This window comes from Patagioenas fasciata, chromosome 25 (assembly GCF_037038585.1).
Source record: "Patagioenas fasciata isolate bPatFas1 chromosome 25, bPatFas1.hap1, whole genome shotgun sequence".
In the NCBI taxonomy this organism is placed as follows: Eukaryota; Metazoa; Chordata; class Aves; order Columbiformes; family Columbidae; genus Patagioenas; species Patagioenas fasciata.
In genome coordinates, this window is record NC_092544.1 from 5572871 (window position 1) to 5594521 (window position 21651).

The 21651-nt window shown below is 53.1% G+C and overlaps 1 protein-coding gene across 2 annotated transcripts; it reads right to left on the reverse strand.

Moving 5' to 3' along the window:
* Positions 1–145: 145 nt before the first annotated feature.
* On the reverse strand, positions 146–17239 carry YTHDF2 (YTH N6-methyladenosine RNA binding protein F2). Of its 2 annotated transcripts, XM_065857058.1 has the most exons (5): positions 16967–17239; positions 16710–16734; positions 16302–16381; positions 10643–12223; positions 146–1071 (listed from the first exon to the last, which is right to left on the reverse strand). In XM_065857058.1, exons 1-5 carry the CDS (start codon positions 16991–16993, stop codon positions 1048–1050), a joined length of 1737 nt encoding a protein of 578 aa, XP_065713130.1. In that variant the 5' UTR covers positions 16994–17239; the 3' UTR covers positions 146–1047. The 2 variants fall into 2 exon arrangements, with proteins under 2 accessions (XP_065713130.1, XP_071655072.1); XM_071798971.1 differs by lacking the exons at positions 16710–16734; positions 16967–17239 and adding an exon at positions 16518–16646.
* Between the last annotated feature and the right edge of the window lie 4412 nt (positions 17240–21651).

Sequence of the window (21651 nt, forward strand, 5' to 3'; positions counted from 1 at the left end):
AAAACCCCCAGTTTAGCTCCAGGCCTGAGCTCGGGACGCCAGCAACAAACTGCAGCTCCTGCTTCAAACGTAAAGAACAACGTATTTAGCTCATATTTGAAGGTATTACGGCAGCGGCGAAGGGGGAAGGAGCGGCAGACACCGGTGATGCTCAACAGGATCTCACATTTATTATTGAGAAGTGATTAATGGTGAAAAGAAAGGCAACGCCCATTCCTCATTGGCTTAACAAGAACTGAAGAAACATTCACTACACATTTTACAATATTTCTTCCTCCTCTTTTTTTTTTTTTTGTCCAAAATTCATTCTCCTGTAAACAAAACGAGTTGTACTGCTGTTCTCAGCTTCCAAAAAATCAAATTAACCCAGACTTCATCTGTAAATCCGTATAATGCACAAGAACAGAACATTTCTTAGGACTCCTAGTACTTGACTTTTGAGTAACAAAGGGTCAGAGAAAAATGAACCACCCTTAGGACACAACCCGTGGGCATTTTCTGCTCAATCCTTAGGCCAAAACCAACTTTTTCATACAATTTCCTCCTTTTCCAGGCCAGGGAGGGGAAGAAAACCCCAAGTGAAGTGGCTCCGATTCCACGGCGGGTGTTGGAGCTCCGTGTTCCAAGTGCAATGTCAAACCGGGGGAGGAGGCGCGGGGGCGAAGGACGGGAAGCGGCGGGGCTTCAAAATTAAGAGAAAAACCAAGGCAATGTGCCACTTAGGGACCTGAAAATCCAAAAAAACATCGTAAAAAGACAAAAAACAAAAGCGTATGCTCTGAAATCACAACCAAAGCCAAAAAAGGGGACAGTTATCACCTATACTCTACCTAGAAGGGATTTTTTTTTTGTAGTTTTTTGTTTTTTTAAGTCCTATGCCTTGTGAAATTCCAATATTGTTTTAACTGCGAGTTTGTCAGAGTCTTTTTGAAGTCAATGAAATTAAGAAAACAAAAGTCCTTATTCTCTGCGGGATTCCCTCTCGCTGCTCCTCTCTCCACGGGGCGGGCGGAGCGGGCGCAGCCGCGGCCTCGGCGAGGAGCCGCTCTACTTGACACGGCCTTGGCGCTCCTGCAACGGAGAGGAGAAAACCACACGTTAGCCCAGAATTATCCTATTTGCCATTTTCACACATCACTGTTTCAACAGGCAGAGCTGCCTCTGTGCCAAGGGTATACAGTCAAAAAAAGAGGACAGGACAAGGGGCAATGGGTGCAAACTGGAACACAGGAGGTTCCACTGAAATTCGAGAAGAAACTTGTTGGGGGTGAGGGTGGCAGAGCCTGGCCCAGGCTGCCCAGGGAGGTTGAGGTCTCCTTCTCTGCAGACATTCAAACCCGCCTGGACCCCTTCCTGTGGAACCTCAGCTGGGTGTTCCTGCTCCATGGGGGGATTGCACTGGATGAGCTTTCCAGGGCCCTTCAACCCCTGACATTATGGGGTTGTGTGATTCTGTGATTTTTCTGTTGCAAAGCAGGATAAGGATCGTGACACGTTGGGGTCCACCAGCTCGTTATGGTTCCTCCTAACGAGGGATGTTGGCACCGCAGCTCCGCTTCCTCTCATGGCACAAATCGCCTGCTAGGGAGAGGAGTTGGACAAGGGGACACGTTCTGTTCAGAAGTGTTTGCCTCGTGTACGTGGACTTGTTGCTGAAAACCACCAGCATGAGAGCGAAAACCCACAAACCTCAAAAGAAACAACCAACCCCAAAAAACCGACATCAAAATACCAGCACAGAACCACCCAGACCCCTCCACCAACACTGCAAACAGCGGCCCAGGGAGTCTGCAACAGAAAAATCACAAAGTCATAGAATCATTTCAGACCCTCAGGATCATCGAGTCCAACCACAGCCCAGCCTGGCACTGACCCACGTCCTGAGAACCACGTCTAAACGCCTTTTAACCCCCTCCCAGCCCTGCTGTGGGTTCTCTTCAGCACCTACACTCACGGAATGGTTTGGGTTGGAAGGGACCTTCGAGGTTATCTACTTCCAACTTGGATTCTAGTTCCAGCTGGGGTTTTTACACCATCTAATGTGCCAGATCAACTGCAGCACATCCCATAAGCACGTCTGGGTCCTTGGGGAGTAACAAGTGAGCCTCCACATCACAGCCGAGGAGCAAGCGGATCCACCAGAATACACCGCAAAGCCCAGCGCTGTTGCAAACGTTCACCCCGGCTCGTCCTCCTCCGGCACCGAGGGGATGGTGTAAGCACAGCGCAGGTGGAGCGGCTCTGCACACACACAATGGGCTCTGCTCTGCCATACAGACCCTGGGGGGCACAGAGAACCCATCAGGAAGTGTTTTATTCTCTTCAGCTGCGTTTTCATTAGACATGGGCCATGTCTTATTGATCTACATGGGAGGAGCAAGAACAAAACACCAGCTCAGACTCATCTCCATCTGCTGGAGCCCTGGGTGAGCCTGGGGCAGCACCGATGGGTGAACATCATCGTGATGTGCTGGTGAATTGCAGAAAGACACACACCACGGCTCGCGTGGAGCGCTGGCACCCACCCGTCGCTGCCAACCGTGGTTACAGGCACCGCGCGGGGGTAACGAGCCTTCTGTGACCACCTTGCTCAAGCCACTTGTGTCACATCCCGTCCGCGGGGAGGCTGCAGCGGTGTCACAAGCCAGGTCCTGATAACAGCAACTGCAAAGCTGCTGGAGACGGCTGATGAGAGATTGTGTTATCTGATCACGCTGCGCGGAGCCAACAGTAACAAAAGGCTCAAGAGTTTGTACTGAGAAATGGTGCCTGTCATGCTGCACATTCAGAGGCTCTCACCTCGATTACTGACAATCCTTCAGCCTCAGCGCTGCTCTAGCACAGGGAAAGGTACGATTGCCACACAACGGACAGGGAAACAGAGATTTATAATCAAAGGGAGGGTCTGGAGAAGGACCAAGAGCCCAGGTCTCATCTGTGCAGCACAAACAACGGTTGGTTTGGACCTGTCTGACCTGACCTGGATGTCAGTGGGGGTTCCAGTGGCCCCTGGCCCAGCACAAACCACGGCCGGTGCATCGCTTGCTTACTGTGCTCATCTGCTCCACAAACAGCCGAGTCCTCACTGATTTACAAACCAAACACGAGGTTTTCCTGTTGTCGGCATTAGGAAGTCAAAAGTTACAGAGGAAAACTACATCCTGGTCTGTCTCACCTAGGAAAGGGGATAAAAACCAGGGATCTGGGTACAGTCAGATGTTTCCATCCCACCTCCCGTTCACGTAAGGGAGCTCAGCACCACAAACAGGAGATGCGATACAAAAGTGACTCCTTGTCAGAGCAGGGAAGACTTTTTGTTTTACAGATGGAAATCTAACGGAGTCAAACCAAATAACCCCAGAGGGCCAGACCCACGAGCCAGGCGGGGACACGGCCATGCCCGAGCAGCCCCCGTGCCGAGGCTTCACCCCCAAAAACGCAGAAGAAAGCTCCTGAGCGTCCCCAGCCCCATGCTGAGCACACAGGGCTGGGCGGGTTGGAAGTTCAGGTTTCCTTTGGAAACTCAGCACGCCCTGGTGTTGGTGCACACTGCTCACCTCCCTGTTTAACTGGAATATGAAGCCATGGAGAATAAACCAGGAGCAGCAAGCTGCAATTCTCCAGGTACAGCTGTAACCCGAACACGAGGGAACACAAACTACAGGAGCAACGCGCTTTACGTCAGACGTGGAATTTCCACGTCGGAGGAAGCAGCTCGGGGTCAGGAGGACACGCAGAGCGCCAGGGCCTTCTCCCTGCAGTGGGTTTTATCCAGGCAAGGCGGTCCTGTCAGCTTTCAAACTGATGCAACCATTGCGAAGAGTAAACCTCCTTCTGGCTCAAACAGCCCATTTGATTGCGTGAATAAACCAGCTCAATTCCCATCAATGTTTGTAATTACCCGTCTGTAGAGAGCCTGGGCCCACAGGACAACGTTTGTGCGGGAAACAGAATGGTAAAAAAAGGCAAAAACACACCCAAAACCACAACTAAGAACACAGATGAATACTTGGAGCACAGAGCAATGTGGAGCAGCCCGGGAGCACTCCCAGTGGGATCCACTGGGGACTGGAACCGGACCTGCTGGCTTCGGAGCACACGCAAAATAACAACGGCACGAGTCCTTTAGGGTCATTAGGGTGGAAAACCCAACCCTCCTTGTCTTACAACAGGGAGATTTTATTCTTTGCCATCACTACAAGGGATAAGAAGTTCGCTGTGTTTCTTTTGGGCAGCTGGGTGTCCTCGCTGCAGAGCGGAGCACGTGGCTTTGACCCATGTGTCCACCCAAAATCCTCACCAAGCAGGGCAGAAAGTTAACAGTGCGGACAAAAGCGATGGGAATAGTCTAAGCAAAGCACATAGAGCTGCTGACAGCATTTACCACGAGCAGCAGGCCAGAGTTTTAACACCAGATGCAGTAAGGTGTCTTTTTGTTTTAAACGGACGAGTGTTCCTTCTCATTTGGGTTCACACGAAACGTGTTGCATGGCTCTGGTCACCTTGAATCACAGCTCACACAGTATTAGCACCAAAAAATTTGTGCCACCATAGAAAAGGAAGGACCCTCACTTGAACGGTTCAAAATCTTCACTGCTATAGGGTCAATGAGGTCTTTGTGCTGTCCTGTCACACCATGCGAGTAATGGCAAGGACCGAACGACCTGTGCGGAGAAAACCTGTGGAGCTTCACTTCTGGTTCCACATATTCATACAAGATCTAGAGAAAGGAGTGAATAATCAACTGACAAAAGTGTACTGATGATAAGAAGCTATTGGGGGTAATAGAAATAGCATCTGACTGTGTAGAAACAGGATTTTGTGAGGAAAAAAAGCAGCTGAACCTTAGAGTGAATTGGGCCAGCCTGGCTCAGACAAACCGGACGACACACGTGGGAAAAGCCCCTGTCCCAGCTCCACGACGACGGGCTCCGAACTGACCGTTATCAGCCAGAAACACGAGCTCAGGGTGACAGTCTGTAACTCCAGGAAAGAAAGCACCATTCGGGAGGGAAGACACCGCCATGCCCTCACATGGCCCGGCGCAGGGGCAGCTCTGCTCCTCTCCAGCCCCACGGGCACGGAGACGAACGGGAAAAGGCGCTGAGAACAACAGTGATAAGCAAGGACGGAAGGTTTCCCACGTGCAGAGCCAGCGCATTCCAGCTCTCCAGCCTGGAGAGACCCGACTGCAACGGCAGAGCAGGGACACGGAGAACGCTGAATTAACCGCTCACCACCCACCAGCACAACCAGGGAGACTCCAAAAGGACATTTCTTTACACGAGACATAATTAAGCTGAAGAACCTGCCACTGCAGGATCCTGAGGATGCTCAAGGAATGTGGCAAAACCGTGGACAAGAAGAGAAATCAAACTATTAAAGATGCATCCTCTGGGTCTAAGAAATTCCTGAGTCACAAATTGTCAGGCAAGGAAAACCTTCGGAGCTGGATAAGTTTGTGCTTGTACTGTCCTTACAGGCACTCGCTCTGACCATGTTACTGTTGGCAGCACGCAGCGCTTTCCGCTGCAAAAAGAGCAAGGATGCTCGAGCAGCATCCATCGGATCTGCAGACTTTGCAGCCCCGAGAGATGCAACATTACACTGCACAGAGTCCCGGTCTGACCACTGGGGTTGTCTGAGGCTCGAACACTTCCCTCCACCCAAATATTCTGTATTAGAGGACAAGAGATCTACTGCCTACTTCTGGCAACCATGATGAGCTGAGTTCACAAACTCCAGCCCTTGGTGTGCACCCGCATTTCTTTGCCACTCCAAAGGCTTCACTGGAACACAGACTGATATTCCAACTTCTTTCTTTCCCCCCTCCTTTAAATGCAGCAAAAAATCAGCGATGGAACCAACTGAACCCCAGATGGGGCTGGTTGCTGATTTCTGGAAGGTTTGGCAATGATGACGGGAAGCTCTCTGAAAACACTGACACGTTACAAATGGCAGAGCCAAGGGAGCAGAGTCTTCCCCACGTGTACAGATACACAGGGAAGGAAACTAAAACACTGTGGTTTCTTTTCCCCCCAAGATGATAAACAAAAGACAGAGTTCTAGGTAGATTTTATCTAACTCTTCTAAACATTGTAAGAAATACCCCTGCAGTTAACCGCAAAAAAGCAGCTCAGCACTGCCCTTTTCATTAAAAAATGTTCCAATGATATGGAACCAGAAACAGTGTCTGTATTTCCAAGTTCTGGCTGCAGAACGGCTTACAAAACCCAAACGCGTTATTAACTGCTCCAACGCGCTATGACGTGAACGTACGCAATGACAAACCCCACACGGGCAGCGGTTCCGGAGGGAGCTCCGATCAGCGCTCCGCTCCAGCCGCCCGCGCGGGTAACCACGATCCTGACGATCCTGACAACCCAACCCTCGTTAGCGGAGGTTTCCCGGTCATGGGAGAAGCGGGGTGTTTGGGCTGCCACGTGTCCAGCATTTTGCACCACCAAGAAATTGGTTCACTAATTCACCAAGCCACTCCGACAGCACAATTACCCCAGGTATGGGCAAGAACATCCAGGGAAACGTGAGGGCTCTAATAACCGCGGCGAAAACAACCGCACGGTACAGAAAGAGAAGCTTCCTAAATGAATACCTGTCACCTAACACCTTACGGGAGGTGGAAAAGAAGAAAGCGACTTCCAGACAAAACCAGACGGCTGCAGAACTACGTTTTCCTTACGAACAAGCGAGGAACATTGTGTGTGAAGCTGTTCTGGATGCAGCGGTAGATCCAAGGCTCACATCTTGCTTCAGTGGTTTTCTTGGGATCTAAATCAGCTTTCAGCAACATCTCCTGGCCCATCGCACCAGAGAGAAAACAGGGAACCGAATGGGACCGTGTCCCGGGGCTTTCAATGGATAAAATGCCTGGTAAATACTGATCTTCCATACTTCTCTCCTAGAAATCCTTCCATGTTATTTCTAGGGATTTGGAGTAGAAAAAGCAAACAGCCTTGGGATAGCAGGATGAAAGCGTCTCTGCTGTCATAGGAAACAGCTGGCTGAATATGCAGTATTTAAATACCAAATCTGACAGTCAGAAACAACGTTCTGTTGGATATGGTGAAGCCAAAGCAAATTCAACACTCACCAGGATGAGTGTGACAGCGGGAGAAAAGCATTAGCCCACCCTATAGGAAATATCCTCTCTCCTCCCTCACGAGATTACAAATTGGGAAGAAAGAAAAGAGTATTCATTTTCTATATCAACTGCGAAACAGTCTGCTCGTTTCCAACAGGCTCACAACACCCCTCAGTTTTCCCTTGGGTCATATTTTCTAAGGGCAGCAGTGACACTTGCCGCTACCAACGCTCCTTTAAGTGGCAGCCGAGACAGAAAGCAGCACGTTGCACAAATACCGGCTCCAATTCGGCAAATCTCCCCTTTCTGCAGAGGCTGGTGGACCTCAGCATGAAAACCACCCCCAAACACCCACCCTGCACCGCCCACCCCAACCTGACACCCACAGTCTCTTATCAACCGCAAACGTGACAACCGAGCGCTCTGTGAGGGGACAGGGCCGGTCTGTCCTTCCTAAAGATCCCTGGGACCTGCACGGAGCCAAGTGCCCCGACCCTGAGCACAGAAATGGGAGAAGGACCCAAAATTAACGTCCCTTAGAGCTGATGTTCGTTGCTTTTCCAGAAAAGCTTCTGGATGCAAGCAGATCAACAGCTCAGATCTTTGCACCAAGGTCACCGCAACATTGCTAGAAACACAAGCATGTACTATGGGCTAGGGATTTTGGTTATTTTTCCTTACGGGGAGGAAGGGGCCAACACGCTCTGCACAACAGCAGCTGTGAAGGGTTTCGAGGAGTCCTGAGCTGCTCTAGGTACCATCCCACGGGGAGATCCACCGTGTCGGGTCAGGAGAACATCCAGAGCCTTTAAAAAACTGGATTAGTAGAGCCAAGCAAACACTGGAAAGAAACGGAGATGAGTCTGAGGACAAGATGGGCATGTGTGATAGAAAGGACAAGCATGATTTCAGCATTTTCAACGCTGAATCACTTCTCCTCCTTCACCAGGCAAAGGGAATAACGTGAACACTAAGCAAAGCATTTTTCTCATCATTTCTGGGCACTATTTCAGGGAATTCTGAAGAAGTGACTGGAACAGTGAGAAGTATAAAAGAATATTCAAGAGTTTGCAGGTTGTCACAAACGCTCGTCCATCTGCTCTGGTACCAAGCAGGAATCAAACCGCAATTCAGACATAGGTTTGAAGTCAAGTGAAACAATTGCAGCTTGTTAGAAGTTCAAACCAAGCCAAACCTGGTGACATTTCAGCTTCAAGGAACAGGAACGCAGGCCATACTACTGCAGGCCATACTACTGCTGTCAGAGACAAAGAGCTGGTAGCGAAGGGGTTATTTCCCCGACACAAGAGCAGCTCAAAAGCTGCTGCCAGAGCACAACTCTCCACGGCCTTAACTCTGCGTTCTGCTTTCTTTTTTGAAGCCAGGTGATTGCCCGAGATGCTCCGGGGCAGACGTAACGGCTTGGGCTTTTTTGCCAGCCAGAGTCACAGGGTAACCATCAGCACTCACTCCAGATTAACAATAAAAACACCCTTCTTGAGCAGAAACGTTGTTTCTTCACCAAACCATGAACAAGCAGTTAGAGAAACCTCAAGCACATCCCTGGCTGTATCAGCAAGCGATCGAGGTGGTCAGACTGCTGCAGAAAGAAAGACCAAGCCACTTCCTCCGCAGCGGATGTGACAGGACGGGGGCCCCGGGTGCCCGAAGTGTGAGTCAATGGTCAAAAGCAAACACAACCGTGTGTCTATGAGACTCGCCGCTCGCCCGGGAATTCCAGAGACGTATGACTAAGTTCCCTTTCAGAGAATAAATGCTTTCCTAATCAACTGCTTCTGCACTGGAGTGCGACACCGAATCAGCTCCAGCACCATTCGGTGCCAGCGGTTCTGCTCGAGTCCCTCGTATGCGCACGTCCCAAAGGAACTGCGGAAAGCAGGAGAGGAACCTTCCAAAGGCCGTTTGAAAGATGAGGAAACACGGGTTTCAGTTTTAAGAAATTACTAAGCCATGTTTTTAATATCTTACTGATTTTCTGACATTACCAACTGGCAAACACAGCAGATTCCCACGGCAAACCAGTGGGCTGTCCAGCTTTCCCCACTCCATTGTTCTTCCTTCTGCTTCCCACGTGCTGACACTTACCCACTCAACTCATTTTATCCATCCATCCACCCTCACGTGCCCCCCAGGACCAATTCTGCCCCTGGGCCAAGGTCTGTGCCTCTCGCACCGCAAACCACTGCTCCCCAAAGCCAGGTCTGGAGCACACGGTGAAGCTCAACTTCCTAAGACATCCCACACAGACCAGATTTCTGATCACGTTCAAAACCTCAGTTAGTAAAAGAGAAAATCACCGCTTCAGTACAGGCTGGATGCCACTTTCAGGATGTGAAGTTGGGCAAAGTATTCAGGTTCTCACAAAAATGAAGTTTATACCTCCAGACCTCACCGCCTATTCCTCCCTTGCAGATTTTCTCCAAGCACTGGGCGTATCAGTTGCAAAACGCGACCACCTCTGTGTACGGGTGATGCCGTTCATCCAATGCTCCAAGTAAAATATATTTAAAAAACCAACCAAAACTGCATTCCCTGTCACGGTGAGCAGCTGCAGCTCCTGATTCAGCTCCTCAGCTTTTGGGTGGAAAACTCCCCATTGCTGAAGCTGAAGAGACCATCAGAAAAGACCTGACAAACTACTCAAAAGCTGTGCTGATGCTCATTTGTAATTATTATTTTAATCAAATACAAGCAAGACCCCTATGGTGGGGAAGGTTGGTCACAGGTGGGTAACACAGCTGTACCCAAGTCAGATCCAAAGCCCACACTGGTCACTGAACTCTTGATTCGCAATGCTCTCGTGAATGAGAGGACTGAATTCGGGATGGCAGCAGCTCGGAGGCGATGGACCCAAGTGCCCACGCCGGCAGCTTCCACCGGCTCCAACCACGGCAGAGCTCGCTGCCGGGGGAACAGAACAGCCCGCGGCCACCACAGGCAGAGTAAATAGTCACGGGCTTAAATTGCAGCAAGGGAGATTTAGGCTGGGCATTAGACAAAGCCTTCTAACAGGAAGGATAATTAAGCATAGGAATAGATTGCCTGGGGAGGGACAGGAACTGTAGGTTCCTGAAGGTTTTAAAAGTGGTGGGAAACATCTGTCACGCTGACCCCACTTTGGGTAGGGGGTGGATTAGGCGGCCATTCAAAGACCCAGCTCTGCTTCCTAACAACTCCCCAAGCCCCCCGCTGATCTCCTGCTTTACACTGTTCCGACTCAGGAGCTGACAACAGCACAGAAATAAATGTTGCTTAGAACACAGCGCTCAGGGAAGGCTGAGGTTTAGAGCAACCGATTGCAGGCAGGGCCTGGGGAAGCCTCTGCACACCCATTTCCACCCCAAACTGGGGCTGCCACTGGGGTGGTGGCTTCCACCTGCGAGCACAGCTGCCCAAAAAGCAGCCTGACGGCCACCCAGCAAGTCAACACCTTCAGGTCACAGATTTACTCCAGCACAAGGCTGCCCCTGCTCCATCTCCTGCCCCACGGGACTTTGCTGAGACACACAAACAAATTACCTTTTTAACGTTTTCCTCCTCCTCTTGGCGTTTCTCATAGTGTGAGAAGTCATCGAAGATGGAGGTGGTGTGCTTGTAGGTGGCAATGATTTTCAACACCTGCTTAGCCTTTTCCAGAGGCACCTCCTGAGTGTCCCTGGAGTTGGTCACTGGTTTATTCTCGTTGTTCTCTAGGCGGATGTGCCGCAGCTGGCTGTTGGGAACGTCCTTCACAAAAATCCACCTGACATCAAAACGTCCCTTCCACTTGTCCTGGGACCACACACCCGCACACGTGTTATAGTCCACAGCAGATTTCATCTCTGCTACTCCGCAGAAGTGACCGCTACCGTTGACACTGAACAGTAAGTAAACAGGGCCCTTCCCGTTCGTGGAGCGATAGGCGGCATCCAGTCTCTTGTTGCCGTGCTCTGTACTGCACCAGATGTTATATTTAATGGAACGGTGGATATCGTCCTCAGAGTAACTCTTAATGATGAAAACCCGGCCGTGTTTTGGGTTCCAGTCAAAATCCTTGGGGTTGTAGTTGTTGATGGATCTCAACTTCTCCAAGACCGGGTGCGGCTCCGAAGGAGCAGCACCAGAACTGGCCTGAGACTGTCCCACTCCGTTCCCGTCCGCGCCGTTTTGGCTGAACCCGCTGCCACGGTTCCGAGGGGCGACCCAGCGGGCGGGCTGAGCCGCGGGCTGCGGCACCGGCAGCTGCGCTGGGGGTGGCGGCGGCAGCGGCTGCGGCTGCTGCCCGCTCGAAGCCTGTGCCACCGGGGGGCTGGGGTTGATCTGCTGCCCCACGGGCTGCGGGGACACCTGGGCCGGCTGCTGGCCGATATTCTGAACTAAAGCCTGTGCCGGGGCTTTTGCCACCGGCCCTTTGTTATCCCAAGTTCCAATATCCATGTTGTGTTTGATGGGAGGCGGTGGAAGACTCGAGCCCGCGATGCCATTCTTGGTCTTCAGCTTGGGCTGCTGCTTGGCCGGTTTGCTGGCGATGTCAGCCCAGGAGGTCGGCTTTGGAGGAACAATCGTGGCCGGAGGCAAACTGTTGGATGCCACGATATTACTGGTAATGGATCCGCTACCCACAGCCGAACCCACGACTTTGGGGACGCTGCTCACAACATCGGTGCTGCCCAGTTTCAGAGCAGCCATCCCTTGGTCGATGGTGTTCATGCCAGGAGCCTTGTTCAGAGTCTCATTAGCAAAGGCGGATTGCCCGTCGATCATCGCTCCACCCAGCGAGCTCGGGGCATAGGCGTAATTGCTGCTATAACCAGAGCTTTGAGTGGACTGTCCCTGAGAACTGTTATTCCCCCAAGCCGAAAAGTCAATCCCGCTTGGGAAGAAGTTAAAGCCGTGCTGCCCGAGGAACGGGGTGCTGCCCAGGGCCCCTGGCTGCCCGAACATGGCGTCTGGGAGGAAATGCGGCTCCCCGTTGCTCAGCTGTCCGTAAGAGGTCAGGTAGGGCATGGGGGGGTCACCTCCTGTAGACCAGGCAGCCTCGCCTAAGGAGTAGGAGAATCCGATGGAGGGACTGTAATAGTTCGGTAAGTAGGAATCAGACATTGCAGTGTACGCATTATTCTGGAAAAAAAAAAAAGACAAAGAGTAACAACAAATAAGTGCTGAATAGCTGCAATGAGCTGAACAGATTCTAAGGGATCAGGAATAAAAGTCATCTTAGGCTTCCCATGCCCCACCCCTCCCTACCTGCAGGCCGGGCAGGTAAACAGGCCTGGCCCTGAAACACCTCCTTTGTTAGAGGTGTTCGGAAAAAATGTTTAATTGCCAGGAAGATTAACCACAAAGGCTCAGCGAGCTTCCCGTGCGGCGTGCTGTGCTCCGTGCTCCTGACGTGGACTGCACTCCGCGCTGCTCCGACGGGAGCAGGACCGACCCACCGTCCAAATGTTACCTTCTCCTTTTTCGAGCTACTACCAAAGAGGGCTTAGCACACGAATCTGCCTTAATTTTGCTGTTTGGGAGGGGGTGGGGAAAAGACTCAAAGATAAGTGGAATATGGAGGAAAAGGTGCAGTGGGAACGTGCTGCCAAAATCATGAGTGTCCCTCATTGCCTTCCTTGGTCCCTCTGTTAAACCTGTTACTCATGAAAACAGCTTTACCGCTCCAATTTAAGGTTTCACAGCTCAAACCATCCCAAGAACTTGCAAACAAACAGGGACTTAAAGCCTCATCCTCCAAACTGCTCCAGTGCTTTGGGCACGAACTAAAAAAATACCTGAAAATGGGGAGCAATCAGTAAGGTTTCAATAGGAGCCTTTTGCAGTTGGTGACAGCCCAAGAGAGCAGGCGCCAATTCAGAGAGGAAAAAAGCTGCTCGGTGCCTTTGTTTCCCTTTCAACATCCAAGTAGCCTTTAGGTTACGAAAAGAAATGGCTAATTTTACAATTAGAGAAGGCTCAGCCATCACCACAGTTTGCTTACACGAAAACCATCTGTCATCTCACATTCAAACCAGGTTTCCCTCCGGGGAGCGGTTAAAGCCACGTTAATGGACATTATCATCCCGTAATTTGAACCTGTGCGCAGCCTTGCACTGCAGAGCTGCTCACAAGCCACCCCAGTGCAGAGGAGATCAAAGTCAGGCTTAATTCCCATTTAAAGCTTGGCTTGCAGCAGGCTCTACTCCATTTTTGGTTAAATCATGTTTTCCTGTGCCAAGTGCAGCTCCCGAAGGACTTCATGGCCATGCTGACACCCACGGAGGCTCTTGGGATGGCTCTGGCACCCTCCAGAACGGCCCGTTGGCTTCTCCACCTTCCACAGAGGTCAAGAAAAGCAAGAGGTTTGGGGCAAAGCCAGCCCAAACTTAATAAAAATTAATGGGGATTAGTTACCATAATGTGTGCAGAGACAAGATTTGCTTTGTTGTATTAAAAAGCTTTCTGTGGTACTTCATGGTGTGAATGCATGAAAACACAGAGATGCTATTTCCATCTCCCCAAAAGAAGGCGTCCCAAAAGCAAATTAATACTCAAACTAATTCTTACCCAGCGTACAGTTGTACTGATTGAGGAGCTCAGCCCTGCTAAACCCAAACCAACGAGCAATCTTTAGGGCTCAATCTGTCCGAAAGCACAAACACTGATGCTGACTAATTTGTAAGACAAATGAATGACCTTAAATACTATTTTGAACCAAAGTCCCTTCAAAAGAAGAGTAACAATATACCCTCCTGGATATTGGCTTTAATGGAACACGAACACATCGGCCCACACCAAAAACCTGAGCCCAGCGGGCAGAGCAGCGGTTTCCGCAGCGTTCCCCTCAAACACACCACTGCCAGATTAAAACCTGTTCCGTCACCTCTAAATATTTTCCTGCGTGGCGTGTAAATCACCATGGGACTTTTCAGCGCAGTCCGTGCTGAGGCAGAGCGCTGACCAGCCCATCTCACACAGCGAGGAGGGAGCAGGTGAGTTAATCACAGCAACAGGTGCCAGCTCGGAGCAGGTTTAAGACAAACCTGCTGCTGGTCACCTGAACATCTAAACCACACTTTGCCAACCCTGTAAGCTGTGCTCACACAGCTGACACAGCTCCCGACCAGGGTGCTGATCAAGCTTCACCACCTCTTCATTCCAATGAGTAAGACTTTTTGTACAGTTATTTCCTCAAATTCACTATTCCTCTTCCCCTCAAGACTAGGACGAGGGTTTAAACTTACTTATTGTTGCTGTTGACCTTTTATTTGTTCATTTTAACTGTTGAAGAATCACTTACTGCTTATCTGCACTTCAAAACACTGATTAACTTCATTTCCTAGGCTGACAAGTTACTAACAGTCACCCCGGAACAGCAGCTCCTGCACGAAGAGCCAGAAAACTCCACAACTTGGTCATCTCCTGCTCATGCGGAGAGCTCCAAAAACCATTTCAGACACCACTCGTGCTATTCCATGGCAGCGAGCTTCATTTAATTAACTTTTCAGTGCTGTGTCTATAACTCCTGTCATCAGCAAATAGGTGCACACGTCGGTACTTCCCAATGTCTGCACCTGGCTGGCGGGCTCAGCAGAACCGCAGCCTTCCCCAGGTTCTGGTTTCTACGATATCGCGTGTCAAATCCTGGATGGGAGTTGATGAGCAACACAACACGGAGAGAAAGTGAGATAAAGTCACCCTAAAATGAAGTGAACACGACAGTTTTACCTCACCCCTGCTGAATTTACACAGCAACAGCTCTGCTTTTCAAGACAACCCCTTCCTTAAAATGTACTTTTACCAGTATGAAACACACTAAAAGATACTAAATAGTCGGTTGTTCTTCAAACATGAAAAACAGGGTAAAATACCACATTTGTTCTAACATTATAGTAACCTTCATTCTCTTTAGGAGGCTTCAATAAAACTACACTTTGCAGGAAATACGTCCACATTCAGATAGAAGCTGGAAACTGGTGATGTTAACTTTTGGGATAGAAAAAACCCCATTAAATGATGGCTCCTGGGAAAGCAGCTGGTTTCATTCAAGGCTTGAGAAAGCAATCACACCATCTCACCCTATGCAGGTGGAGTTTAGGCTTGTAACTTTTTAGGGAGCTGAATGCAGCGAGTTATCCTAATGGACAGGCTGAATTCTGAAGGTTATAGAACAGCTGACAGGACCTTAAAGGATATTTAGCCTCATATCTTCAGCACAAACTAGCAAAATGCTTGTTGAAAATCCAACTCAGACAGAAAGCTGTTTTTGTGTTCCAATAAGACACGCATCACTTATCTGAAAAATATCCATTGTCTAGGAAAAGCGATAAAAAATACAGAAAGGGAGAAGCAGAACAGGTTATTTTCACCCATCACAGTTGGAAAGAGAAGCCAAGAGAACGAACCAACTGCTGCAGCACTGCTGGAGATGTTTATCTGCAACCTCACTTGTACCACCTAATCAGGTGAACCCCATCTGTTGTGTGTCACTCTCCTACAGCTCATTAAGAAAAACAAACAGAAATCAGTTAACAGCAGAGCTGGTCTTAAACAGAAAGTTAAGAGGAAAACTGCCTGGATGTCTGACTTTCAGGAGCCCATCACAAGCTCTCTGCAGCTTGACTTCTAACTAAAGCCCTCAAAAAGTCTTAACAGCCTTTATCACGTGTGTGTTCTGTGGGGTTTTTTGGTGAAAAAAATATACATAAAAATCAAGAAAAGCCCATGACACACATTTTCAGTTTACTTGGCAGAGAGACAAGAATGTCGATCGTATCCTCCAAAAGCCCTCGGGAGCGTGACCGCACCGAGCGAAGCCATTTCACAACACGACACCGCGCATCTCCCCGCACGGCGCGAAGAACCAGAAACCAGCAAGGAAACACGGTTGTGCCAGTAAAACTGAAAGTACAGAACTTCGAGACAGTTATGATGAAAAAAAACGAGCTGAACTGTAGGAAGCCCTTACACCCCCCAAAAGTTGCTAAAACCTTTACACCTCATCCACCGCACCTAGTGTTTTCTGCTTAGAGAAAGGCACAAATAAAATAGCATATCATAATAATAAAGGTGGAAAACATCAAAATGTAGGAAGTAGAGAAGGAGAAACACGCAGATGCCCAATTTGCCTGCGCTGGAGAGCAGCAGGAAGCGCCCGGGCTCCCGGAGCTTCCCACCCGCGAGCAGGTACCCGCACTCCCGCTCTGCTCTTACTCACCGGCCGGGCCTGGGGACTCAGGTAGGGTTCAAAGTCATCATCGTTTAACCCATCCTTCTGGTGCACAGATCCGTTTTGCACTGAGGAAAAAGATTTGGAGCATTAGAAAGAACTCTGCCGATAAAATCGAACGTTTACCAACTTAAAAGTACTTAAAAACAGAGCATACAACGTTACTACCGCTCACTAGTTTGGGACACCCCACGCTTCACCCACCAGAGAGCAGAGACGCCTCACCACCGCGCAAACGCTCTTCATCCGCAAACTTTCCCCGGTCCCGACAGCGGCGCCCGGTCTCGCAGCGCTCGGTTTGTTTTGCTCCCACACGTGTGGAGGCGCAGACACCCGGCGCTGCCCGGCGAGCGCCCGCAGCCCCTGCCCGGCCCCGCGGGGTCCCCGGCCCCTCACCTTTGTTGCCTTGGCCCTTGGGTCTCTGGCGCGGCGGCGGCAGCACGGGAAGGAAAGAGAGAGAAGAGCGTGAGGCCGGGCGGGGAGCGGGGACAAGGCCCGGCCGCAGCACAATGGCCCCGGCCCGGGGGAAGGAGGCGAGGCCGCGGCCTCCGGGCCCGGCCCCCGCCGCTAGGCCCCGAGCCTCGGCCTGGCTTAGCGGGCCAGGCCCGGCGCCGCCAGGGGGAAGGCCGGGGGGTGGCGGCGGAGCTCCCTACCTGCTCCAGGAGGCTGCTGGCCGACATGGCTCCGCGGCGGGCGGGGCGGCGGCGGCTTTGTCCGGGCGCGGCGCGGCTGCCTGGCGGACTCCGACTCGCCCGCGGCGGCGGCGGCGGCTGCCTGGCTGGGGTGACGCTCTAGCCAGCCGCCACCCCCCCTTCTCGCCTCTCCTTCCGGCCCAGCGTCTCCGGCCCAGGCGCCGCCGCCTCGCGCCCACACGCGCTTCCCCGGGCGTCACGCGGCACGGCGCGCGCGCCGCGCTCCTAGGCACAATGGCGGGGAAGGCGCGCGGTGCATGCCGGGCCGGCGGAGGACTGGGTGGGGGGGCCAATCAGCGCCCCCGCGCGACCAGGGGCGGCAGCGCAAGGGGGGGGGGGGGGGCGGTCTTAAAGGGCCCGGCACCCCCGCTGCCCGGCTGCGTTTTGCACCAAAAACCGGCAAATACGAGGCCCGGCCGCTACCCTCGCACCCCGACTCTGTCGTATCCCGGTATCTGAGCTCCCCTGGACCCCGGGGTGAGGAGAGAGCACGGGCCACTGCAGCCCCCCCAGGACCCCCAGACACCGGGCAAGCCGGGGGGGTCTGAGCAGCAGCGACCAGAGGGATCCCTGCCCCTCCTGGCGGCCTCTGGGGTGACAGAACCGCCACTGCGGACAAGCCCTTCAAGCGGAGTTCGACTTTTAATGCAAAGAAAAGGCAAACACACCTTCCTTCCTTCCCCCCCCCAAACGTGTTTCTCTTGCTCAGCACTTCCAGCCAAGCAGCTCCCGCTGCACCCCAGCGCTCCCAAACCACCGCAGCGCCCGCTGCGTCCCCCGCATCGTCCCACGGCGGGCGGGCCCAAAGGGACACCCGAAACTGATAAAACCCGGCAGAGCGCACGTGGTTGCAGCAGCGCGGCCGCTCCTGATCCCGCCCGCTCCTGATCCCGCCCGCTCCTGATCCCGCCCGCTCCTAATCCCGCCAAACAAGCAGCGACAGGCGCGGAGCAGCCCCGGCGTTCGGTGGGGCAGGAGCCGTTCAGTGTGACCGGAGCCGCCCGGTGTGACCGGAGCCGCCCGGCGCTCGGTGGGACAGGAGCCGCTCGGTGTGACCGGAGCCGCCCGGTGTGACCGGAGCCGCTCGGTGGGACAGGAGCCGCTCGGTGTGACAGGAGCCGCCCGGTGTGACCGGAGCCGCTCGGTGGGACAGGAGCCGCTCGGTGGGACAGGAGCCGCTCGGTGTGACCGGAGCCGCCCGGTGTGGCAGGAGCCGCCCGGTGTGGCAGGAGCCGCTCGGTGTGACCGGAGCCGCTCGGTGTGACCGGAGCCGCCCGGTGTGGCAGGAGCCGCTCGGTGTGACCGGAGCCGCCCGCTCCGTCCAGCCCGCCAGGAGAAGCAGCAGCACGACGCGCTCCGTGCACCCGAAGGGTCCCCGCGGCACTGGGCGGCCAAGGGGACGTTGGGGTTTGACCCTCAGGTTGATTTCTTTAATTTTGCCTTTATGCCAAAGGCTGAAGTGGCCTCGGGGTCTCCAAACGGCGTTTGCAGCACCAGCGGGGAGAGGGATGGGGAAAGTGCTACGGGAAGGGGGGATGGGGATCCAGGGACCCCGAGAGAAGGAGCCAGGGCTCTGCGGCTGGGAAATCTGGATGAGGGGAGGGAGAGAGTGAACACACACGAATATAGATATAAAACCAATACGGACAGTAAAACCAGGGTTACCACCGTCTCCCCCAAAAGCAAGAATAATAATATAAAAATCCCAGTTGAGGTGACAGAATTCCCTTCCCTGGGAAAATAAAAATACAAATGAGGCGCCTGTTCCACCCCAAAACTGCCCCCCCTCCCCAGGGCCACAGCAATGCGCCAGCCGCTGGGTCTGTGTCTGAGGTGAGGTGAGGGGGTCAGGGCAGCGGGAGCCGTTGTCCCATCCCTCCCGGTTTGGGTTGTTCGGCACAGATCCAGTCCCTCCTCGACCCTGCGGACAGGCGGGTTTGTTCAGCGCTGCATGGACACAGAGCCTTGTCCAGGTCTCACGTGTTTCTCCTGCTTTTTTGTTTTTATATATATATATAAATTATTTTTTTAAAAAAATACAGTACAATGAAGATATCCATGGAAACAAATGGGGTAGCTGGAAAAGATGCTTAACAAAAAAGCCCAAAATAAAGCAAGTTCCCCAAAATGACACTTGCTGTCCCCACTCCGTCCTCCAAGACCACAATGTCCACGTTATGGACCGGCTGCTGCTCCTCCACATCTACCACTGTCTCCTCAGTCCTTGGCTCCGTTTCCACAGTCACAGCCTTCCCCTCCATCTCCACTTCAGGATCCGGTGCCAGGTCCATGTCGATTATGGTTTCTCCATCGTTGGAGGTGCCTCCCAGAGATTGGAGGGCGGACGTGAGCTGAGTCCATGGCCACCAGTTCCACGGGGCTGACCACGGTGGCCACAGCATCCCAGAGTGTCAGGGGTTGAAGGGCCCTGGAAAGCTCATCCAGTGCAATCCCCCGTGGAGCAGGAACACCCAGCTGAGGTTCCACAGGAAGGGGTCCAGGCGGGTTTGAATGTCTGCAGAGAAGGAGACTCCACAACCTCCCTGGGCAGCCTGGGCCAGGCTCTGACACCCTCACCCCAAACAAGTTTCTTCTCATCTTTCAGTGGAACCTCCTGTGTTCCAGTTTGCACCCATTGCCCCTTGTCCTGTCACTGGTTGTCACCCAGAAGAGCCTGGCTCCATCCTCCTGACACTGCCCCTTTCCATATTGATCCCCATGAATGAGTCCCCCCTCAGTCTCCTCTTCTCCAGCTCCAGAGCCCCAGCTCCCTCACCCTTTCCTCACACGGGAGATGCTCCACTCCCTTCAGCATCTTGGTGGCTCTGACAGGCCAGCCGGGCTGTGCGGGGGCTGCAGGGCTGTTCTGTCCTTGCTTTGAGGTTCTCCAGTATCATTCCTCTTCTCCATCGCTCCTTCCCTCCATGGGAGGCCTCACGTGCCCCAGTGGGCTGTGCTGAGCCTGCGCGGGGGGGTTGGACTGGGGCACCCCTGTGGTCGTTGCCCTGTGTGCCCCACAGCGGCTGAGGGTCAGGGGAGCAGCGGGAGCGGGGAGATGCTGATGCGGATGTGCAGGGTGCGCTGGAGCCCACCAAGGGGGCACTTTGCCGCCCGTCCTGGCGCGGGGAGGGGCCGAGTGCCACCGCGGTGAGCCGGGGAGCCCGGCCCTGTGCCAGCACCACCCTACCCATGTGTGGAGCGTCCCCGGGGGAAAGTCAAAATGGGGGAAAGCAAGGTGTGCGGTTCCAGCCACCTGGATGACAACAGAAGATCAATACTAACATGACCATCAGTGAGACAAACATCACATGAGCTTAATGTGTTCTTAATAACAATTAGTGGAAAAGATCTTATGTAAACACCTTAGTCCAGGCCCATACCTGTAAACCCTACAAAGTGTTAATGGTGAATAAAGAAAGCGGCCTAGGTCAGCTCCCTGCTGGGCCAGGCTCTGTGCTTCTCCCAGAACAAGGTCTCCGTCTGTGTGAATCTGGTGTGCGTCGTTCCCCATCGCCGCAGTTCCCTGTTTGCCAGCTGGTGTCGCGGCGCCTCCTGAACCGGGCGGCTGCTGAGTCTGTGGTCTGAGCTCCAGGACGAGGATCCGGCTCCTGGTTCTTCCCCTGGGCTGCTCCAGAAGGCTGGAGGGACCTGGTGGAATCTGGGGGCGATGTTGCAACCCCCCGGTGAGTCCCAGCGCAGCTGGCACGCTGGTGCTGCTGGGGAGAGCCGCGGCGTTTGCTCAGGGCCGGCTCGCACTGGCTGCGCTGCGCTGTCCGTTTGTCTTTTGTCAGTAGCTTTTTCAGACAAAAAAACCAACACAGAACCAAGTTTGTAGTCTCTCTCTGGCTGTTGCTGCTGGGGCGGTGGACGCGGGTCGGGGGAGCTCGTTCCCTCCTCGGCTGAGCTGTTTCCAGCTGGGATTTTCCTCCTCCTGCTGTTGAGGTTGAAGATCGCCAGGTATCGACTGCCCCGTGCTGGGAGAGCCCAGGGGGTGCCCGCGCCCTGGGGGGGTTATGGGGCGGCACCGGGTCAGGGGGTGTGAGGGGCTCCAACGCAGATTCTCCATGGCCAGAAACGCTGGTTGTGCCCTTTGCTGCGGTTGACAAGCAGGACGGAGCCAAAGCCTCGTCCTGGCCGGGCTGCTCACCCCTGTCGCCCCAGACTGTTGCTTTGCTCGGCCAAGCAGCAAATGCTTGCAGGGTGGGGGTGTCGGGGTGCAGCAGAGCCAGGGGACCGTCCCCCACACCGGGGTCACAGGGATGCATCGCTGCCTGCAGGGATGTCAGAGACCAGGCTGAAGCACTGACTATAGAAAATAAAGACTTTATTTGTTTTTTCCAGTTTGTAAGACTGTTCTCATTACACAGACCACAACGGGCGAAGGCTCCGCAGCGGCAGCACCGCGGGTCGGTACCCCCAGCGCTGACACTCCCCAGGTGTCATCAGTGGATTGGGGGCTATTTGAAAGCCCCCGGGGCTGCGGTGAAGCTGGTGACACCCCAGGACTGTCACTGAGGCACTGGGTTTTGTCACCAGGTCAGGGGAGCAGGAGAGCACAGGGACAGACGCAAGCAGCGCTTGGGCAGAGATGCTGTTCCTGCCACACGAGCCAGGAAACGTCACAAACTCAGCCAACAGAGAGAAAA

What these genes read in the sequence shown, in the direction of transcription:
- YTHDF2 (XM_065857058.1), bottom strand. Translation starts at nt 16,993, where the DNA reads ATGTCGGCCAGCAGCCTCCTGGAGCAG. An exon ending in CAAGGGCCAAGGCAACAAAG is followed by an intron (nt 16,382 to 16,709) that starts GTGAGGGGCCGG and finishes CTTTTTCCTCAG; the next exon opens with TGCAAAACGGATCTGTGCAC. An exon ending in TGAGTCCCCAGGCCCGGCCG is followed by an intron (nt 12,224 to 16,301) that starts GTGAGTAAGAGC and finishes TTTTTTTTCCAG; the next exon opens with AATAATGCGTACACTGCAAT.